The sequence below is a fragment of the Scardinius erythrophthalmus genome (genome assembly GCF_964197995.2).
Source record: "Scardinius erythrophthalmus genome assembly, chromosome: 13".
Lineage (NCBI taxonomy): Eukaryota > Metazoa > Chordata > Actinopteri > Cypriniformes > Leuciscidae > Scardinius > Scardinius erythrophthalmus.
The window spans coordinates 36,941,464-36,962,530 of NC_138233.1; the positions used below are offsets into that span (position 1 = coordinate 36,941,464).

At 39.7% G+C, this 21,067-nt stretch overlaps 3 protein-coding genes across 3 annotated transcripts; 1 reads left to right on the plus strand and 2 right to left on the minus strand.

The window, feature by feature from the left end:
- Positions 1-418: 418 nt before the first annotated feature.
- On the minus strand, positions 419-3,784 carry LOC308700443 (uncharacterized protein). Its single transcript, XM_081382084.1, has 5 exons — positions 3,710-3,784; positions 3,394-3,522; positions 2,721-2,801; positions 1,679-1,741; positions 419-772 (listed from the first exon to the last, which is right to left on the minus strand). Exons 1-5 carry the CDS (start codon positions 3,774-3,776, stop codon positions 765-767), a joined length of 348 nt encoding a protein of 115 aa, XP_081238210.1. The 5' UTR covers positions 3,777-3,784; the 3' UTR covers positions 419-764.
- A 1,503-nt stretch (positions 3,785-5,287) lies between these two features.
- Positions 5,288-9,471, plus strand: pcdh20l (protocadherin 20-like). The gene is made up of 2 exons (XM_081382185.1): positions 5,288-5,394; positions 6,854-9,471. Exons 1-2 carry the CDS (start codon positions 5,371-5,373, stop codon positions 9,335-9,337), a joined length of 2,508 nt encoding a protein of 835 aa, XP_081238311.1. The 5' UTR covers positions 5,288-5,370; the 3' UTR covers positions 9,338-9,471.
- A 6,905-nt stretch (positions 9,472-16,376) lies between these two features.
- On the minus strand, positions 16,377-19,816 carry LOC308701166 (zinc-binding protein A33-like). Its single transcript, XM_081383298.1, has 6 exons — positions 19,226-19,816; positions 18,559-18,654; positions 18,217-18,447; positions 18,077-18,099; positions 17,877-17,995; positions 16,377-17,499 (listed from the first exon to the last, which is right to left on the minus strand). Exons 1-6 carry the CDS (start codon positions 19,619-19,621, stop codon positions 16,955-16,957), a joined length of 1,410 nt encoding a protein of 469 aa, XP_081239424.1. The 5' UTR covers positions 19,622-19,816; the 3' UTR covers positions 16,377-16,954.
- Positions 19,817-21,067: the final 1,251 nt, after the last annotated feature.

Sequence of the window (21,067 nt, forward strand, 5' to 3'; positions counted from 1 at the left end):
ACAGCATTAGTTGAGAGAGATTTATTTCCTTGAGGAAATTTGCCATGTACTGTAGCTGATATAATATATCCCAATTAACCGATAATGGATCGTAATCAAAACGCAAGCTTGTGAATCAAAATCTAATTGAATCATCAAAATTTGTGTCAGTGCCCAGCCCTAGTTTATAGTTAGATGAATCCCAAAAAACTTGTCCAGGTCATATTTCACTGTATAAAAAAAAAAAAAAAAAAATATATATATATATAAATAATATAACGATTTTCTTGCATAATGACTTGATTTTCATAAATTCATAAAAGTTAAATGCTTTCTTTTGTCAGATATACCCAATTACCCTGAACAATTATAATGTAGTTATTCCCTACATTAAATACTTTTAGTTCCTGATATAAGAACAAAAAAAAAATACATTTTTAATGCAAAAAAAAACTTTATTATTTAAAAATTATTTACAAAGTAAAGTTAACATTACACATTATGTTAAACATGGTAACACTGATATTTTTACAAAAAAGTAAAAAAATAGCTATTTATCAACAAGTCTTTCATGAAAGAAATAGTTTTTTATGTAGAAAAAATATAGATATTAAAATAAAACATCTACTGAGAAACTTGGAAGTTTGTGACAAATGAGAAAGACACAGTAAGCTCTGTTTCCTTAGTGAATGTGGGAAAGAAGCCTTCAGTTTCCTAATTTCCTCATGTGGAAGCAGAGATTCTTCAGGTGCTCCGTCCTCTCCGATCACGCCTGTCCCGTCAGCTCACATCTCTGTCAGACAGATAAGATTGTGACAGCTCAGGTCAGGGGCGTGAGATATCATGGATCTGGGGAGTTATGATTCATGACTGTCACACTGATAGCGGAGCATGCTGGGAGTGAGCGCTGTTTAACCACTGGCCTTTGTTAGCGATTTAGCAATAGGCATATTAACATTATCGCACTGATGCACAGTTTGCCTTTATTTGTCAAGAATGATGTGATAATAGATTGGAGGTCTTTCACTAAGCACAGTGTGACAAACAAGATAATGGGTGTTAATGTGTAATGGCAATTGTTTTCTGTTATACTATCTACTAATAGGTAACATATCCAGTTATGTGGCAGAGACATATGAAAGTAACTCTATAGTCCCTTCAGGTACTTGTTATCGCCACAACACTTGGTCAAAACATTCTGTGCGTAGAGAATACTTTTGGATGTGTAAACAATTATATGATCAATAAGTTATGACAACATGTTTTAAGAAATAAGTTAAACAAATTTCCACTTTTTTTATTAGCATTTTATTTTTATTATTTATTATAAGCTGACAAGAAGTCAGTTTAATGTAATTTAAGTTGAAATTACTTAAACATCCAAGTTGATTGTACTTAAAAAAATTAAGGCAGCAACTTTTTTTTCCAGTGATATACTATAGGTGTTTTGATCTAGATTAATACAATTCCTATGTTTACGAGCTCTTTAATTCAGAAAAATTTACTGAAATTAAAATGAGCACAAAATGAATTCATTACAACTAAATCCGTAAAATGAAACGTTAAAAGGTTCTAAATGTGAAGCGCCTGACGGAACCCTTTGAGGTTCTATATAGAACCTTTTCTTTTGAAAGTTGCATTTTCAATTTTAATATAACATCTGCCTTAAATGTGACCAAGCACCAAACGGTGTTTATACCTGCAAGCTCTCTGTCCAGGTTTTCAATGAAGCTCTGTAGGTCGCTGGTGTCCCCGAGCCTGGCTGTAAAGAGCAGAGAGAGAGAGACAGAAGACGTGAGCACACTGGAACGCTCCAGACTCCGTGGAAAAGGCATTTCCTGTGGAACATTCCAGCCAGAAAGAAATGCGACCCTCTGAATTACGTAAGGCAATAGAGGGGGTGAAATTCCCTATGCATGATGAAAATGGTTTTAATAAACCAAGGTCACAGGTTTGAGTTTGATATTGGTGGGGACAAAAAAAGCTCTTATTTCAGTGTTATTGTTAATTTGGTGGATATTTCAGAAAACCGTTTGCACTCAATCTAACAGCAGAAAGTGTAGAAGGTGAACCTGCATTATAAGCTCTCACGTTCTGTTTTCACTCCATCCATTCCTTGAATGAGTGGGGTTTACTAGTGTATGTACTAAAACTTCTCCGGTAATGCCATTGGTATGACCCATTTCAGGTGTGAACAAAATTACAATCAGAGCTGTGGAAATGCCTCTTCATATTTACAAGTATCAACTTTCTAAGACAAGCCTTATTTAGAGGAGCATAAGAGATTGTTAATCTCAGTGTGGCCCAATAAAGGTTAGACACAGATGGACAACAGTGGTTATATATGAATATATTATAATTGTTTGATCAAAATGATTGCTGGATATTGGTATATCATCCCTAATAAAGCCTATGCCCTTGTAATAAATATAATAACACAACAAAATTAGAATTACACTAGTAAAACACATGCATAGATCCTCTTTACTGACCGATTGATTAAACTGGTTTTTAAGATGTATTTTCTGGTTCACCATCTTATTATCATATTAAATTCCATCAGACCAGCATTCATGCATTCTGTAGCCAGATCAAAAGCATCAAAGCAGAACAATCCTCAAACAAAGGCTAGAATAAGACGGGCAGAGAGAGCACGCAGGGGTTCGAGCCATGGGAGGAAACCCCAGTAAGGCCTGTTTAGTAAATGTGACGCTGTCTGCTGGGTGTTGTGATGTTAATACCTTTTGGTGCCGAGGTCATGCTTGCGATGTGGAGCTCCTCTTGACTGGCATTCAGACTGTTTGCCAGCGAAGCCTCACTGCCTGAAAAGACACTGAAGGGTTAATGTGTGCCTCATACATCTCAATGCAAGGGTTGCTGAGCCGCACAAGGGGATTGATATCACAAGAATAAAGCTTTCTTACGATCAAAGGTTGACTAATACATGTATTCTGTTACATTAGGATTGTGAGGAACAAAACCAAGAGAGATGTGAATCACATTAGCAAAGCTATAGAAGTGTCCCTGTGTGTGGGTCGGGTCTTTATAAGAGGCAAGACTGTCCACAGAGCTAAATCTAACAAAGACAATGGTTTCTCAAAAGTTAAAGGAAGTTTTCTTGTATGATTAAAGCTAGTCTGTATTAAATATATTTGAAGCTATTGAAGTCTATGGTTTGTCCTCATTTAGTGAGAACGTGGGTGTGTGTTTGATAAAAGCAGAGAATCATATAATCCGTTGAACTAAATAAAGTTATCTTTAGATAAAGAGTTTTTACTGCAAATTATGAAAATAATGACTGGTGATTGAGAAATATGAGGAAAACATCTAATATATTTTAGTACAAGAAAAGACTCTGTATGTATATGTACGTCCATTAAGTAAGCTGTGCAGTTTGACAGGTAGTGTACTTACAGTAGTCTGAATCATCTCCATCACTGACTCCTGTGTGTCTCTTCACATCTCTCAGCACGTGTTCAGAGCTCAACTCCTTCACAACATCATTAAACTCCTGCAGTAAGTCTCCCAGCTCCAAATCCAACTCTACAATTCACACCTTACATTAGAATTGCTGAACCAAATACTGAGAAATAATTTTCAACTATTTATGACTGATGTCTGTGACATATGAAGACTGTAAATACATACAATGAATAAACTCAAATAAATCAAATCTCCATATCACATTTGAAATAATATGGGATTCTATACAAGAAAAGCTTAATCTTACCAGAATTGTTTGGTGTAGACATCGTGAGGTTCTCTGAATAGTCTTGGAAACTGATGATTCTTGCCATGGGTTCACATGTGTGTTTATATAGACTCCACCCAGCACACAATGTGTCAACCAATCAGAGCACGGCTTGGTCTCCGTGGTCACAGTAAAGAAATTTCCCCTTACTCCTCCACACATGACGTCACATGCGGAACCAGAGAAAGCAAGTTTCCGACCACTCTTTTCACAGCATTATTCACTGGAAGAGAGCATTCTTACTCTCTGACAAATACTGTCCAATAAATCAGACAGGTATACTTTAAGATTCTACACAATGTCTATGCAACCAACTCACAAATTGCTTTTTTTTTTTTCTCTAACTTCTGCTTCATTTATTCTACCATTGCAATCCGGTTAAACCTCTTTGGGAGAACTTAAATTGTTAGCTTTTTCCTTTTATAAAATGTGATTTAAACTTTTCATTAAAATATACATTTCTTTATTTATTTTTCTGGGAGTTGAGATTGTTGTTTATTAGCCTACTTTGTGTTGCATTGTAAAAAAAAAATAATAATAATAATAAAAAAAAAGGTTTCTCAAGACTTTGCCTAGATGTGATGTCTTTATTCCTGATATTTCCCTTATTGTAAAATCTCTTAAACTTGTTGATACAAATAAGAACAAGTTTCTTGTGAATTAGCTAATTTCGTTACACGTCTTTCTTACTGATTGTGGTGACAGGTTGTTATTTGTCTATATTCATTTTCCTTGTTGATGTATTCGATGCAGTGCTGTTTCTTATAAGAAAAAAATAAAATAAAAAAAACATTTCCACTCACTCCTCCAGTCTACTCATCCATTTTTAGGGCACAGTTAAGGACCTTTAATCATTTCTGAAATGCAATGCCTCTTTAAGTGTTAATTACTTTCCTTTCCCCAAATTATTTGTTCTACTATAGTTAACTAGATCTAAAATAGTTGCCAAGTATTTTGGCAGAAACTGAGGTTACTGTGTTAGTAGGAGTATTTTTAGTAAGGACTGTCATCATTCTTATTTTATGCATATCACTTTTTATAGCTTTTCTTTTTTCAGTAGTTCCATCATATACCCCACAAAAAATTTATGCTGGCTTACAGAATATTAGAATATAACTGTATGTGGCTAGAATGAATATGATCTCTCGAGAGCCATCAGATAAATGTGATATCACTGGTGACCTCACGATGGCGTCACTGAGACATAATGACAACAGCAATAATACAAAACAAACAAAACAAAAAAAAACATAGCAATACAAATATAACTGTGCATTTTGTTTTGAAATCCACAGTTCCAATTCATTTTGGTTCAGGAAAGCAAAACTGAACATCAACAACTGAAATGAAAAGGTATAGCTATAATCTCTCTTATGCTATTATAATGCATTACAGAGAGTTTAGTGTTGAATGGATGGAAATGCTTAACCGCAACCCATCTATCATTAAAGGCATTCAGGCAGAAAAACATCCCGTCAGACCAGTATTTTTCGCTTTCACCCAACGGCTGAATAATCGTGGGTTAATCTCGTTCACCTGTCTCAGGTACGCGGCGCGCTCCCGACGCATTTCACCCGAGCTCTTGTCGTGCTCACAGAGCTCAACATGTTCCTGAAGAATGGACAGCTCAAAATCACCACATGATGAACTGGACTACTCTACAGGTCAGTGTCATATCCAGCACTTTACTCGCTATTATTATTATATTTCAGAAAGAAAATATTTCACATATTTTGGCGTTAAACGCCAAATCTGTCAGGCGTTACACGGAGGTAAAGTCCACAGAAGTCAGCCTGCATTCAGTGTGTCAGGTGGGGATTAACACGTTTCCAACTATTTCATTTAGTAGTTTCAAAGAGACAGACGAATTAGACTAGGCTGTATAAATAGAAAATAAACGTCTAACAGTTTAAAGGGACAAAGTCTAATAATGAGCTCAAAATGTTGCAGGCACTTTCCATGAATAGAGCACATGGTGTCCTATAACATTTTTTTAGAGCAAAAATAGGAAAAATTCCCATGTTTGTTTGGTTGTTTGTTTTATTAAAGAAAGCTATGTTAGATTTGTAGATATGTTAGATTGCATTTATTATATATCATGCAATTTTTAAGCTTAATTATTCATCCCTGTTAGTAATTATAATAATAAAAACGATCAAATAGTCTACATAATTAATTATTGGGAAAATATATCCTTATCAAACATACACATCTGTTGCAGAACCTGTTAAGCCCCTTCTTAGTGTAAATCTGTGAACCTGCCATTTCCCTTAGAACGATTAACCTTTGGATTTTATTAATGTTTTACAGGATGTTTATTTCTAGAATATTAAGAAAATAAACTATACAAACAAACAATATAGAAAAGGGCTGGAAAAAATTAGGAAATATATTTGATTTGATTTGATATATTTAAAGGTTACTAACACTTTATTTTAGTGTCTTTGTTACACACGTTAAATGTTAATCACTAAATTGTGCTTAACTACATGCATCTAACCGCACCCTAATCTTAAGCCTATAGTAAGTACATGTAGTTAATTATTATTACTCAGTACTTAAATGTATGATTACACTAACACGGACACCTTAAATTAAAATAAAAGTATAATCCTTTATTTTAAGGTGACGTAGTTACATTGTACTTACTCAAATAATTACTGAGTAATAATAATTAACTACATGTACTTACTATAGAGTTACAGTTAGTGTTAAGGTCTGGTTTACTTGCAATAATTATGCATAATTTACTGTTATAGTAAGTACATGTTGTAACGTGTAACTACATCACCATAAAATAAAGTCTTACCTATTTAAATTGTGGAAGAAGATGCATTGTTGGGGGATGCATTCATTTTTAAGAATTCAAGACCTATTGTGTAGTCTGTTTATGGAAAGTATGCAGGTATTTTCAAGCTTAGTTCAGATTATATATTCTAAAGTAAACTGTCTGGCTGCTGGAACATCAAGTAAGTCTAAAGTACAGCCTTTGCAAAAACGCATTCAACAGGGGAAAAAAAGACTGGCTTGGTGGTTAAGGATTACACAGTGTGGTTAAACTTTCATATGGAAAGAAGGGTGTTGCTTTCTTTCAAGTAGTAAGTTGCTTCTCTTGTTTTGCAGTGGGTGCTTCTCTTGGCATCTGCTGGGCAAATCCAAAGCCTCGGAAAACTGTGTTTTACTGTTCTGGAGGAGCAAGAAGCGGGTGTTAAGATCGGAAGCCTAAGCAGGAACTACTCGGCTCCATACCAGCTCCGCGACGAGACGCACATCAGGGTGGACGAAAGCACAGGCGATCTGTTCACTAAAGAGCGCATCGACCGAGAGACCTTGTGTCCGACACATCAGGACGGGGACTGCACTTTTCCGAACACTGCACTCGTGGGTCTTAATTTCGATTTGGTGCCGATAATAATTGTTGTGGATGATGTTAACGACAACGCTCCTTTTTTCGAGAGGAACGAGATTCATATACGCATACCTGAAGATGCATTAAATGGGACGGGTTTTCCACTGGATGACCAGGCACAGGATAAGGACACTGGCAATAATGGCTTGATACATTACCATTTAAAAGGCTCCAATGACTTTTTTGGCATCAAACAAAACGGGTATGAGCTTGAGCTGGTGGTACAAAGGGACCTGGACCGGGAAACTCAGGAAAAACACTTATTGGTTCTTGTAGCAGTAGATGGAGGTTCAGTGCCTCTCAGCGCTACAGCTAATCTCATTGTAACTGTAACTGATGTTGATGACAATTGCCCAGAGTTTGACGCCGATAGCCCCATTAGAGCCACTGTGGCAGGATTAGGAATCAAGGGCGCTGCGGTGGCACAGCTTAAAGCCACAGACAAAGACCTGGGCCAAAATGCCCAGATCACTTTCTCCTTCAGCCGTCAGATCTCAGACAGGGCCAAAACGCTCTTTCACGTGGACGGACACACAGGTCTGATCAGCCTAGCTGTTGACGTGCAGGTTGACAGTTCTGAAAAGCACATGTTGAAAGTCCTTGCGAACAGCCTGCTTTGCCCCCCTGCTCAAACTCAGGTAACCGTAGACATTAAGCCGCTGGCGAGTCCAGAGCCGACCATAAAGATCAGGTTTGTCGCAGAGCATAAAGACCAAGTGATCGTGTTACCAGAGAACGAGCCCCCCACCGTCTTGGCCCTCTTGGAGATACAAGACACCTCTAGTGATAAAGGTACTCTGTCCTTAGAAGCAGACAGCATGCCATTTTCTTTGAAACCGCAAACAGGCAGCTATTTGCTTTCAACATCAGAACCTCTAGATTTTGAGACGTGCAGGGAGTATGATGTTACAGTAGTTATTTCTGATCCTCACGGCACACGGCTGCATGGAAGGAAAGTCATAAAAGTGGTGGTTGAAGATGTGAATGATAATGCCCCGAAGTTTGATCAAACACGATATGAAAAGGACATCAAGGAGAACAACACGCCTGGAATGTTTCTGCTGAAAGTGCAAGCGACCGACGCAGACGCAGATCAGTTTGGCAAAGTAAAGTACAGGCTTACAAATGGGGGGCCTTTCAGTATTCATGAAGAGACCGGCGTGATTTCGGTAGCAGAGTCGTTGGATAGAGAACAGCAGGAGACGTACATCCTGACTGTTCTGGCCCGGGACGGCGGCGATCCTTCACAGGAGGGCTTTGCTGTTGTGTCCGTGAACGTACTGGATCTGAATGACAATCCACCGGCCTTTTCAACCCCGCATTTCTATTTCTTTGTGCCTGAAAGCATTCCACGACTTTCCCAAGTTGGGAAAATCCCAGTAAGTGATGTCGATGATGGAGACAACGGAAGAATAATGGATGTGCGTATTTTAAATGAAAAGGTCCCTTTTGCTATAGACCTGGTGCAGGGATCGCTCCGCAGCACTGATGAGGTCGATCGTGAGAAGCAGGATCGCTATGAGCTTCTGGTTGTAGCCGTCGACGGCGGCAGACCGGCTCTTTCCACTACGGTGAAAATGACCATTTTTGTCGAGGATGTCAATGATAATCAACCCCAGGTCCTTCTTCCTAGCAGCAACCTCTCCTGTCTGACCATATCTCCAGCTACCAAAGCAGGGAGCATGATAACAAAGATATACGCCATTGATGAGGACTCAGGAATGAATTCGGACATCACTTACCAAATTGTTGCGAGTGAACCGGCTCTCCAAAGCCCCTTCCAGATTGACCAGCACTCCGGAAACATCACGCTGGTCCAGCGCCTGAGCGGCGAGAACTACGGCATGCACCACCTCTTCGTAGTCGTTCGCGATGGAGGAAAGCCAGACCCGCTGCAGACCACCGTGTGGGTCAACCTGCTGGTCAACGAGACTCTGGAGAAATGTCAGGTGAGCGCAGTGCCAAAGTACCTGCCGGCGACGCTGCCGCCTCCGAAGCCACTACCTGTCAAAGACTGCAGAGGCGAATCAAATGCCTGGCTCGTTCTTCTCTGCGGCTTGGGCCTGATGATCGTCTCGTGCGGTGTTCTTCTGGTGCTTACGGTGGTGTTTATCAAGCACAAACACACAAAAAGGAAAGTGAAGAAAAATAATGCTTGGGAGACTGAAAATTTCGGTGAACTGAAACCTTTAAACTAAAGCGAGGAGGAGGGGGGGGCTTTTTTGATAATCTGCAAATAGTATTCATTGACTTATACTTTTGGTTAGTATTGTATAGTAAGCTTGTTTCCACCACAGACTAAAAAATAAAAAAGGGCGACTTTTTATCTCACAATTCTGACTTTTTTTTCTTATAATTGCGTGCACTAACAGCACATGGAGACTGAGACTGTACCAAACACTGTTTGGTAGTTAATGCTGTGGAGAAACCTCCTGAAAAAGGGTATGAAAATTGCAAGGAATTGTAGTAAAGGTTGTCAGACATCATTCATCTCATACCCGCAGGTTTGCTGACAGCCAATAGTGCCTTTCTCAGCCCATTCAGGAGGTTCAGAGACTCAATAAACATGCATGGAACAAGGAAACTGTAAATTATTCTCTTTTGAATGCTGGTGATTTGGATAAGATTATGCATGAAAGAAGGTTTAAGAACTTTGATTTTGACTTATGTTTCTTTATACAAGTAAAAATAAAAGAAGTGTTCAATAAAAGAAGTTATTAAAAGAAAACAAAACCATACAGTTCAAGAAGACATGAAAGGGTTTTTATAAATGAAAAAAAAGAAGAAAAAAAAAGGCATGTTTGAGCAGGTCTGCTGAGTGCAGGTGGAATGAGAAAGCACTTCCCGAAAGAAGATATGAGTAAGAAAACACCATCAGTTAACTGTCATGTTTCCGCATACAGGCTAGAAAGATACTTCTTGTGTGATTCTTAGATTGCATCAATATCTGTTGCTGCTCCTCTTCTTTATATGCCTCAAGCCTGTTTTTGATCCTTCCACTTTTTACGGCCACTGGAAGATGAATACTGTCAATTATGTTATATTTTCCAAAAGCATAAAGGGTTATGCACCTGCAAACAGTAACAATGTTCTAAATCAATGCGTCAGTAGAAAGATTTACTGTACTGTGTGTGTAGGTTGATTGGTATCAGATGGTAATGGCATAGTACTGAATGATTATCATTTAGCCTACTATTTATATGGTATATTTCAATAACACTATGACTGTCATAGTAGGCTACATGTCCAAAAACAAAAAACAGCACAATTTTTACTTATTAACTCAAATTCCCACAAGTTAAAATGTTTTAGCCTCAACATGCTATGATATTCTGTTGTGGCCACGACAAAAATAAACGAACAGTGGAATGTAAGGCATAAGAATGAATTTCACTAACACTGAACAATGTTTAGATTTTTTCACTAGCATTTGTTATATATTCTATTATCAGTGCTGGGTATATCTTAGTAGGCTACATGTGATCTGGATTATGTAATCAGATTCCAGAAATTAAGAACTTAACTATAGCCCCTTTCACACAGAGATTCCGGAAAATACATGGATAATGTGACCCGGGATTTGTCCCGGGATTGTTTGATTTTGCTACATTCACACTGCCAGTAATTTTCCGGAATCTGTGCGTGCATTCACACACAACCCGTAAAGATCCTGTAAAGACACGTGACATCGATGTGACATGTAATGTCTCTAGCGTCTTAAGTTATCTTATGAGCTGCGATTTCTCTCTCGCTAGTGCATTTTTTATTTGTATTTTTTTTAAGCGCATTATGTATCATTTCACTAGCTGGCGAACAATCCCAGCTTCAGCGTCATCACTACGACACGACACACACCTTATGGCATTGATTACGGCTTTTGTTCACACAGAGCGCATTCCGGGACTGATACCGGTAATGTTATTAGGTCCCCAACCCGGCATCGATCCCGGCATCAATCCCGGGACGTGTTCGCGTTCACACAGAAGGCACTCTGGCAATTTCCCGGCAAGTTCCCAGGATCAACGCACTGTGTGAAAGGGGCTTAACTGTAACTGGATTATATTACATTTTAAAATACTCGTAATCAGACTACAGTTACTTTTTTTTATTAAATTATTACATGTTATTCTTACAATGACAGTTAATTATTCATAATTCATTGATTCTCACTACTACTTATTTGATCTTCTTCTTACACTGCATCCATTCAGAAGCTCTTCCAGGTTTGTGAAACTGCACACACTGTGGTTGTAACTGGTCACTATGAAAAATACACTATTGTAAATGCAATACAATTCTCCTGTGAACTGTAACATGATAAATACTGTCAGGAACGCCACAACACTAGCTCGAGCGGAAACAGCTCGGATGAATATTATATTGTGACAGCATGAGAGGTTCAGGATCTTTAGTTTGTGCAAGTTCCCAGTAAACACCACTTCAACAGTCTCTTTCAGTATGTAGGTGTGTTTAATAATTAAACAAAAAGGTTTACAACTTAAATCTCTTCAGCTCAGAAGTAACTTAATCTTCTTTGTTTCACAGAGGTATGTGTCCTTTCCCCAGCCACACATACAAATCAACAGTTTCTCACACCCACTATTAGAGCCTGCTGCTGGTCTCATTAGCTGCAACTGTACTCTCAGGCAGCCTGGGTTTTGTAGTCCTTAAAGGGTTAGTTCTCCCAAAAATGAAAATTATGTAATTAATGACTCACCCTCGTGTCGTTCCAAGCCCGTAAGATTTCCGTTCATCTTCGGAACACAGTTTAAGATATTTTAGATTTAGTCCAAGAGCTTTCTGTCCCTCCATTGAAAATGTATGTAGGGTATACTGTCCATGTCCAGAAAGGTAATAAAAACATAATCAAAGTAGTCCATGTGACATCAGTGGGTTAGTTAGAACTTTTTGAAGCATCAAAAATACATTTTGGTCCAAAAATAACAAAAACTTCTACTTTATTCAGCATTGTATTCTCTTCCGGGTCTGTTGTCAATCCGCGTTCACGACTCCGCAGTGACGCTGCTGACGTAAGATGCTGCTGACGTGTTATCTGGTATATATCTGGTGATATATATATACACACAGATACATAAAGATATATATATGTGTGTGTGTGTGTGTGTGTGTGTCTATATGCTTGTGGGTTTTTTAAATTTCTATGATTATTGTACAGTAGTTATACAATTATACATTTATATCAATTTAAATAACAGCCTTTTGTGATAATGACTGAGTGAGCAGGAAAATCTGTCACAGATGCTGATTTAAGAAGAATTAAGATTCTTTTTAAATATGCCAGTAAAAATACTACCGCTTTCTTAAGGTCTTTATCACTTTATTAAAATCAAGCAAATAGACAGACAAATGTTAACTTTCACGAGCTGTCACGCATTTCGAGTTTGCAGTGGGAATCTCCTAAGTGAGAACCAGGGTGAGAATGATAAGTTTAAAGCTTACAGGCTTCTGTACGTCGACCTCCCGCAGCGTCTTCTGGGATTTTTATCAGTTAGATTCTCTCAAGTCTGCATTCGAATTGTTAAAACATTGATTAAGACCTTGATTATAATCACTCATTCATATACATTGAAGCAGCAGCGGATTCTAATCCACCCCCTTCAGAATGATCCTCAATATCTAGAACACATCCTGGCACTTTCATGCGTCCTCTGCGCTTGCGTTCTTGAGTATTGGAATTGAACTTCGAGGGTTGATAAAGATGTAGTACGATAACACAAGGACGCAAGATCGCTGAAGAACGCATATTGAGAAACAGCCATTGTTATCTTCATGGCGCAGCTGGTTCCTGTTGCATCATTCAGCGGCCAATGAGCTTGTTGTTCAACATATCAAGTTCCTTATCAATTTTCCTTTGACTCAGGGCTGTTGATATACAGTTGACTCTTGATATGAAAAGTGTATCTTCATAACCAGTGAGCAACTGCACAAGTCATAACTAGTTTTTAACTATTGTTTTAGTTTTTTAACCAAGTGTGGGCCGCTCCCAGTACAACACAATACAGATTGTTTCAAAGCAGCTTTACAGATAAACAGGAAAATAATGATCAATGATGCAAACAGAAATCAATTCTGCTGTAAAGCAGCTCTAAAAAGACAACAGTGTCATTGTTCAGCTGAAGTCAGTTCCATTATCGGTCGGTCACTCTCAACGAACGAATCTCGCTAGAGAGGCCAATCTACTTCGAGTAAAACTAAAACGAGCCAATACACATTGGCGTGCAATCATTTGCATCAGCTGTTCAGCCACACAGCGCAGGTATTTAATGAGCAGAAGGTGCGATTGCACTTCATCTTTTTGCTTCGGAGCCGAGCATTTCGATGCTGTTTAATCTACTGAGTGATCAAACAACGAGCAAGCTCTTCAAGATGATCTCTCGTGTCTGGTGCAGGCGATACAGTGCAGCAGCGGGGTCGACTTTCTTTTTCTCTCTCTTTTGTTTTTGTTTTTGTTTTACTGAGCAAAACAAAAAGGCTGTTTTCACAGCTGGTAAAGGTGCCCCAAGATCGCTGAATAGCAGGTCTTACGGCTGGTAAGACCGCTGTGAAGACAGACAGCGCAAGACAGGTTGCACATTCCTGTCTGTGTCCGCTGCGACCGTTCCCCTGCGTGCTTCAGTACCAAGGAGAGCATTCCCCTGAAAGAGGTTACATGGGTGTGAGTTGCGTCTTTCTAAAGATGACATTCCACCCATGTGTTTCTGGTTGCAGTCATTTCCTGTTCTCACTGACGGCCACCTCGCATGCCTGGGAAACATGTGAGACTGTGTTCGTGGGTGGTTCATGTTTTCGCATGGGAACATGACCACGTCGGCACGCCGGTCAACTCTTCTTTCTCCGGAAAGCTTGAGTCCCCTCTGTTGTTGGCCAGCCGCTGCTTGTGTGTAAAAGCACAGCTGCAGATCTGCTTGACACTCTGGGAGACCGTGGAGAGCAGCGAGAGCTTCCGCCGGGCATAACCCAACGGGTCTCTCGCTCCTCAGTGTGTCGTGTGCTGTCGAGCTTCTGGGCTGCAGCGCGGGTTGTCATGGGAACCCAGCGCTCACTCGACACTCTAGGTGCACGGCCTCCTTGTCTATTCTCCGTTGTAGCGTCCTCCCTGGTGGCCACAAGGAGAGGTCTACTTCAGTAGAATGGCTTGGGTGATCTGAGAGCTGAGGGCTTCTCTTTCGGGGAACCAACCCCCTAGGGCCCCTCCCTCTCTAGCGCATCACAAGCTGTGCAGCTTCTGGATGGGATTGCTGGTCCTTCAAAAATGGAGGAACCTAGCGTTTCATTCAGGGCTCCAGCTGAGGGCAGATGTCGATTGCTGCATCAGAGAGAAGGGCTGTTTCGTTCTGGAAATGATGCTGAGTTCCCACTGTAATAGTGTGTGCTTATGCTGAATCAGATTCAGAACTGACATCCATGCTTTCCCGGGTCTTTCTCGGATGTGCATTGAAAACTTAGCAGTATGGAGCTATATTGGTGCCAAAATATGGAAGGCCAAAAGTTACATATTCTGCATAAAAGTTTTCACCTCTCTCACTACCCTCGATGGTGGGGTGGCTGTGCCTCTGGTGAACCACCTCTGACCTGCATGCGAGGCCAAGGCACTCTTATTGCACGAAGGTATTTCTGAGCCGGGATTGAGCTGCCCTTGTCGACCAACCGTGCTCAAGTCACAGCACGGTCACAGTCACAGTCACCTCCGCAAATATGCGTTCCCCCCAGTGAGCCTACTTGCACAGACACTGTGCAAAGTCAGGGAGGACGAGGAGCAGGTCCTTCTGGTGACTCCCTATTGGCCCACCTGGACCTGGTTGCCAGAACTCATGCTCCTCGTGACAGTCCCTCCCTGGCCCATTCCTCTGAGGAAGGATCTTCTGATCCTCCGGAAACTCCATGTCTTGTCCCTGAATGGGACGTGGAGGTTCTAGGTGACTTACCCCGAGAGGTACTTAACACCATCACTTCAGCGCGAGTGCCGTCTACGAGACGTGCGTACGCCTTGAAGTGGAACCTGTTCGTCGAGTGGTACTCTTCTCACCGAGAGGATCTCCGAAGTTGTTCGATAGGGTCCGTGTTTTGCTTCTTGCAGCAAGGGTTGGAGCGAAAGGTGTCTCCCTCCACCCTCAAGTACATGCTGCCGTTATTCAGCTTATCACGACCACTTAGATGGCAAAACAGTGGGAAAGCACGACCTGGTCGTCAGGTTCCTTAGGGGGGCGAGACGATTAAAATCCTCCTCGACCACCCTCCATACCCTCTTGGGACCTTCCCTGGTGCTTCGAGCACTTCAGGATGCTCCCTTTGAGCCTTTGCAGTCAGCAGACTTTAAGCTTCTCTGCATGAAGACTTTGCTGCTGATTGCACTGGCCTCTATCAAGAGGGTAGGGGACCTGCATGCATTTCGGTTGACGAATCTTGCCTAGAGTTCGGGCCGGGAGACAGCCATGTCGTACTGAGACCCCGGCCTGGCTATGTACCCAAGGTTCCTACCACTCCCTCAGAAACCAGGTGGTGAACCTGCAAGCGCTGCCCCTGGAGGAGGCAGACCCAGCCCTGGCTTGCTCTGTCCCATTCGCGCTCTTCGTATGTATGTGGACAGAACTCAAAGCGTAAGGATCTCAGACCAGCTCTTGTCTGTTATGGAGGCCAGCAGAAGGTAAAGGCTGTCTCCAAACAGAGGATGGCCCACTGGATAGTGGATGCCATCGCCTTGGCTTACCAAGTGAGTGCCCACTCAGGTTGCATGCACAATCCACAAGAGGTGTTTAGGGTTTCTGCAGGTATCTTCAATTTAAATGTAATTCTTTAAAAAATATATATATTTTTAATGCCATACACGACCCATGACTAACCACGGATATTTTTTTTATATATATACTGTATATCCCCACATAACTCCTTTGGGAAGAATGTGGCTTCCGCAGCGTTCTCCTTCCCATTGAAAGGGCACGCTTCCCAGTGTTATCCAATATCTCACTGTATGGGTTATCACGGAACAACAGTGACATATACACTCTGTGTAAGCCCTCACCTATCGTCCTTCCAGGCAAGAATGTGTAGAGGCTTGGTCAGGGCGCTGGATGGGGTGCAGCAGCTGTGGCACTTTGGTAGGGATTCCTATCTGTCGGTCACGACGTACGTCGAGAGTGACCAACCGATAAGGGAACGTCTCGGTTACATATGGTAACCCTCGTTCTTTGAGGGAGGGAACAGAGACGTACATCCCATCGCAACATCTGACTTGTTTAATGGTTAAGTATTGAATTTATAAAAATAACAATTACTTTGGGATTTGTGATTTACATTACAGTAAAATTGTTCTTTATCAAATATTACATGCACAAATAAAAAAAATTGTACACACACACACACACACACACACACACACGCACAATTATTACACAATAATTTATCCAATTGACTCTAATATGCAGAAGCAGAAAACGGGAAAAAAAAGAAATTGGCAGTTTTAATGGGTTTCAATGGGGACATTTTTGTCCTTTTTTTATTTTTGTAAATATTTTGTGTACCCAGTGATTTATGAAAGGAAATGAGGGTGAAATAAGAAAATTCCATTAAAAATACACCTTTGTACCAAATTTGATGCAGTTGGCATTAACACAGGAACAATGATTTAAACAAAATTAAAACCTGAAAGAGACAAACATGTCCTTAAGGAAACACAAGTGTTAAGTCGGCTCTAGATTGTACATTTAATTGTGATTAATCAATGAGACCCTTTGATTACAGTGTTGTTATTGAAGCATAATTTTCAAAACTGCATTAATCTAGAAGTAGAATCAGATTTAACTGTGATTTTCTGCTGTAATAAACAGTTTAACTGGTAAGATCCTCAGAGGGGAAGTTTTGCAGCGGTTATAGAAGAATGGAAAGACAGTCTCTGTGAAGGATGTCCTGATTGTGCTCCTATAGTTTTTAGTTACAGGATCAGAGAATGACACTGTTCCTCTGTCATAGTCCAGCTGAACTCTCACACGCTGAAACTTATGTTCAACAGTAAAGAAAGTGGCGGGTTGCTCTGGGGATTTTGAGCTGTATTTGCTGTCCATGTACCACACATACCAGACATTAGACTTAAAGAAAATCTCTCCCTTCCTTTGGTTTGATGCTGTTGTTATTCCAAGAATCCAGTTTGTATTGTCTCCAACCTCCACATCCCAGCAGTGTGTTCCTGAGTTAAAGCCCTCAGATCCCAGAACACATGGACACCAGTCAAACCTCTCTGGATTATCAGGAAGTGTTTTATCTCCATCACTGAACGACACACTGGTCAGATCAGCAGAGAGTGTGAGACGAGGACCTGCTGTGTTTGGATCCAGAGTCAACGGAGCTGCAAAGAGAATAACATCAGATTAGAGGATGAAATATGATGTATTAGAAATGTAAATGTAAAACATTTTCCTTTTGTTGAAAGAGATCATGCTATCATAACAATGGTCTCTCAATGGTCTGTCAGAATTGATTGAGGCTTCATGTTTAATATCAGTATTCAATAAACACTATTGTATCCTAATACATAAACATAAACCATGAGGAATAGATATTTCATTATGAGTTCGCTGTATGATCTGATGATTTTCTGAAATACAGTTCAGATTCACTTGGTAATTCAAGTGATTATTAAATATATGTCTATCAAATGTTGCTGTTGTGTGTGTTTGTATCTGAACTATCTTCTGCACTGGTGTCAAATCTGCTGAGACTCACTGTGTTGGACAGTTTCCAGCATCTTCTTCCAGACTCTGAACGGCAGGTTACCCAGATAACGCGACACATGAATCAAAGCTCCAGAACTCATCCGTGGATCCGGCTGTGAGATCTGGACTCTGAGGAACATTCAGGAGTCAGAACTGCAGTGAATTTGAGTTCAGATCCACAGAGAGAAGAGATACGATCAGCTCACTCACCTTTCCATTGAGGCCTTAAAGTTCTGGAAAATATAGAGTTTGAAAACATTTTAATATCTTATCAAACACTCTCATTGTAAATGAGTCTCTCTATACAAGTTGTTTTCTGCACAAAGAATGAAGCCAGATTGATTTGTCACCTTTAGAAACGAGACGTCATTGTCTTTCATCATCTCCTCCATGTCTCTGATTGTGTGTGAAAGAGCTGAGATGTGTGTGTTCATCTCCTCCAGCTTCTCCTTCATCCTCTGCTTCTTCTGCTCCTCTTCCTCTCTCAGTGCAGTGATTGTAGCTTCTTCTTCGTCTCTGAGAAACTGATGAAGCTTCTCAAACTCTTCTTTAATCTGACGCTCTGTGTGCTCAGCTTGAGACTGAAATCAAATCACATTCACTTCAGTCAGCGCTGTTTGAACACACACTCCACTAATGTCAATAATAAACTCTGTGTGTGAATGTTGAGTATTAACTCTTTATATCCTCACCTTGATGTGTTCAATTGTTTTATCACACTTTTTCTTCATTTCTTCTCCATGTTTGAGCTTGTTTTGTAAGGACGTCAGTGCTGTATTAAATTCCTCCTACAGGTTAAGATGAAAATCTGTGAAATTTATGCAGCTCTAAGCATTGTATGTTTGGATGTTTTTATTGTTATATTATTATTTTATTATATGTTGACTGGGTCATTCTCAGGAAGCATTTGTACCAGAAAATTGCAGGACATCTATTTTTAATTATTTAATTTGGAAAGGATGAACATTGAGAAATCATATTATACACAAACAAATGTGGCCAATTTTCTGCATTTATACATGCAGTTGTATATATTTGTGATTGTGCAATTACAAATACAGAAAGTGAAAGTATGTTAGTATCAGTCACATTTGGTATGTCTTAAATCACATATTATTATTATTCTTATTGAAAAAAAAAAAAGTTAATAACCCATGACATTTTTTTTTTTTTTCAAAGCATGGTTTGTGCTAATTTTCAAGAAGATTTGAACAGAGGGTCCAAGATTAGTGCCGAATTTTATATCAGTAGTAAATCATAGAGATTTAAATACTGGTCTATTGTATACACAAATAATACTGTTTCTATGTTTAGCACTGTAGGCTATTCAGCATATGAAATGAGAGACATTAGTCTTACCTTGTAAGATGAAAGCACTTCACTGATGGGTCTGAATGTGTGATTGGTGTGTTTCTCTGAGTCTCTGCACACTAAACACACAGGCTGTTTGTCCTCCAGACAGAAGAGTTTGAGTTTCTCACTGTGTAAACTGCAGATCTCCTCAGATCCTGATGAACGTTTCTCATTTCCCTCCTTTATCAATGAATCACACAAGTTTTTTAACACAAGAATAACTGGAGGATCATCTCTTGAGGATCTTCTCCTGCAGACAGGACACTCCTGAGTTGTCTTAGTTTTCCAGAACTGTTGTAGACACTCTTTACAAATACTGTGACTACAGGACAGAAGAACAGGAGTCTTGAAGATTTCACGGCAAACAGGACAAGAAAGCTCTTCCACAGATTTCGAATCCATTTCCTCGTCTTGTAAAAGATCCAATGATCTACAATTTACTTTCACTTTCTGAAGTTTGGTTTAAAGAGTAAATTACTATTGCAATCAAAATCTAATCTGGGTTCATTCAGAAATACACAAAAATAATATAATGTGTCCTCCTCTGTTCTTCACGACTCATTTTAGCTTTCAGTAAAAATGAAAGGCAGAAATAATGACTAGTCACTTCCTGGAAGGTTTTGTAGCGGGTGGAGTTTCTGATGACCTTTTGAAACCTCTGGGACTGGTTGCATAGTGTTTTATACCGTTTTTTTTTTTCTTCTTTAAAACTGTTTTTGTCATATAAGACTGTCACATCCACCAGCTGGAGTGCCCATGTTCTCCACTAGGGGGAAACACCTCCAGACTCTTGCGCTATCTACATTTCCCATAACACACTGCCGGACCCATTATGTTTGCTTACATTCAGCTGTGTCTCAATACCTTGTTAATATTGCCTATATAAGCCCTGTGTGTTCTGTCATTCCTTGCAAATGTCTTGGATGTTGTTACTCTGCATTTCTGAGTGTTATCCTGGTTTAATTTTTAATTTAATTTTATTCTTTATTCATTCTCTGCCTGTGTTTTGGATTCTGGATTCCCTTTTTGCCTGTGTTTTCTGTAATGATGGTGAAGTGAAGCATTATGAACCAGCGAAGCTTTCAACACAATTGAATCGGAAAAAGGTTCAGTATCAAAGCTTTTCAAATCACAGCTGGACGAGGACCTCTGCTGGTGAAAGTGAGGGAAAGTGTTGTGTCACAAAATGTTTCACATCCGAAAGCATTAATCTAACATGAATGAATGGATAGATGAATAAATAAATTAATCAATGTATTAAATCGCCTACATGACAACAATCTGTTCCATTGCATACTCATAGTAACTCAAAACAAAAATAACATTTTGTATCGTGGATGTGGACATTTTTCCTGTTTGTAAACCAACAAAACTCATGAATAGAGGGAGTAAATAAATGCAGGTGCATGCACACAAAGACACACACTTTCACATCTTATACAAGGCAAGGCAAGGCAAGTTTATTTATATAGCACATTTCATACACAATGGTAATTCAAAGTGCTTTACATACTATTAAAAATAATCAGAAGAAATAAGAATATACAAAACAGTTTAAAATAAAGAAACGAGAAAGAACTAAAAATAATTAAAACAGTTTAGAATAAAGACTAAAATAAGACACAGTATAAACAGTCGGACAAACAGTGACACAGTGCTCATTCATTAAATGCAAAGTTATACAGATGAGGCCATTAAGAATCCGCATCGCAAGGAAAGGGATTCAGTAGTGTAGTGTAGTGTAGTGTAGTGTATAGTGTAGTGAAGTGTAGTGTAGTGTACAGTAGTGAAGTGTAGTGTAGTGTACAGTAGTGTAGTGAAGTGTAGTGTAGTGTAGTGTACAGTAGT

Bases quoted from the DNA above. Each gene is read 5' to 3' on its own strand.
- LOC308700443 (XM_081382084.1), bottom strand. From the start codon at position 3,776: ATGGCAAGAATCATCAGTTTCCAAGACTATTCAGAGAACCTCACGATG. The intron at 3,523-3,709 runs GTAAGATTAAGC...TGTGAATTGTAG, and splicing joins GTCTACACCAAACAATTCTG to AGTTGGATTTGGAGCTGGGA. The intron at 1,742-2,720 runs GTATTAACATCA...TGCTCTTTACAG, and splicing joins CATGACCTCGGCACCAAAAG to CCAGGCTCGGGGACACCAGC.
- pcdh20l (XM_081382185.1), top strand. From the start codon at position 5,371: ATGATGAACTGGACTACTCTACAG. The intron at 5,395-6,853 runs GTCAGTGTCATA...CTTGTTTTGCAG, and splicing joins TGAACTGGACTACTCTACAG to TGGGTGCTTCTCTTGGCATC.
- LOC308701166 (XM_081383298.1), bottom strand. From the start codon at position 19,621: ATGGATTCGAAATCTGTGGAAGAGCTTTCTTGTCCTGTTTGCCGTGAA. The intron at 18,655-19,225 runs GTAAGACTAATG...CTTAACCTGTAG, and splicing joins AAGTGCTTTCATCTTACAAG to GAGGAATTTAATACAGCACT. The intron at 17,996-18,076 runs GTGAGTGAGCTG...AATGTTCCTCAG, and splicing joins TTTAAGGCCTCAATGGAAAG to AGTCCAGATCTCACAGCCGG.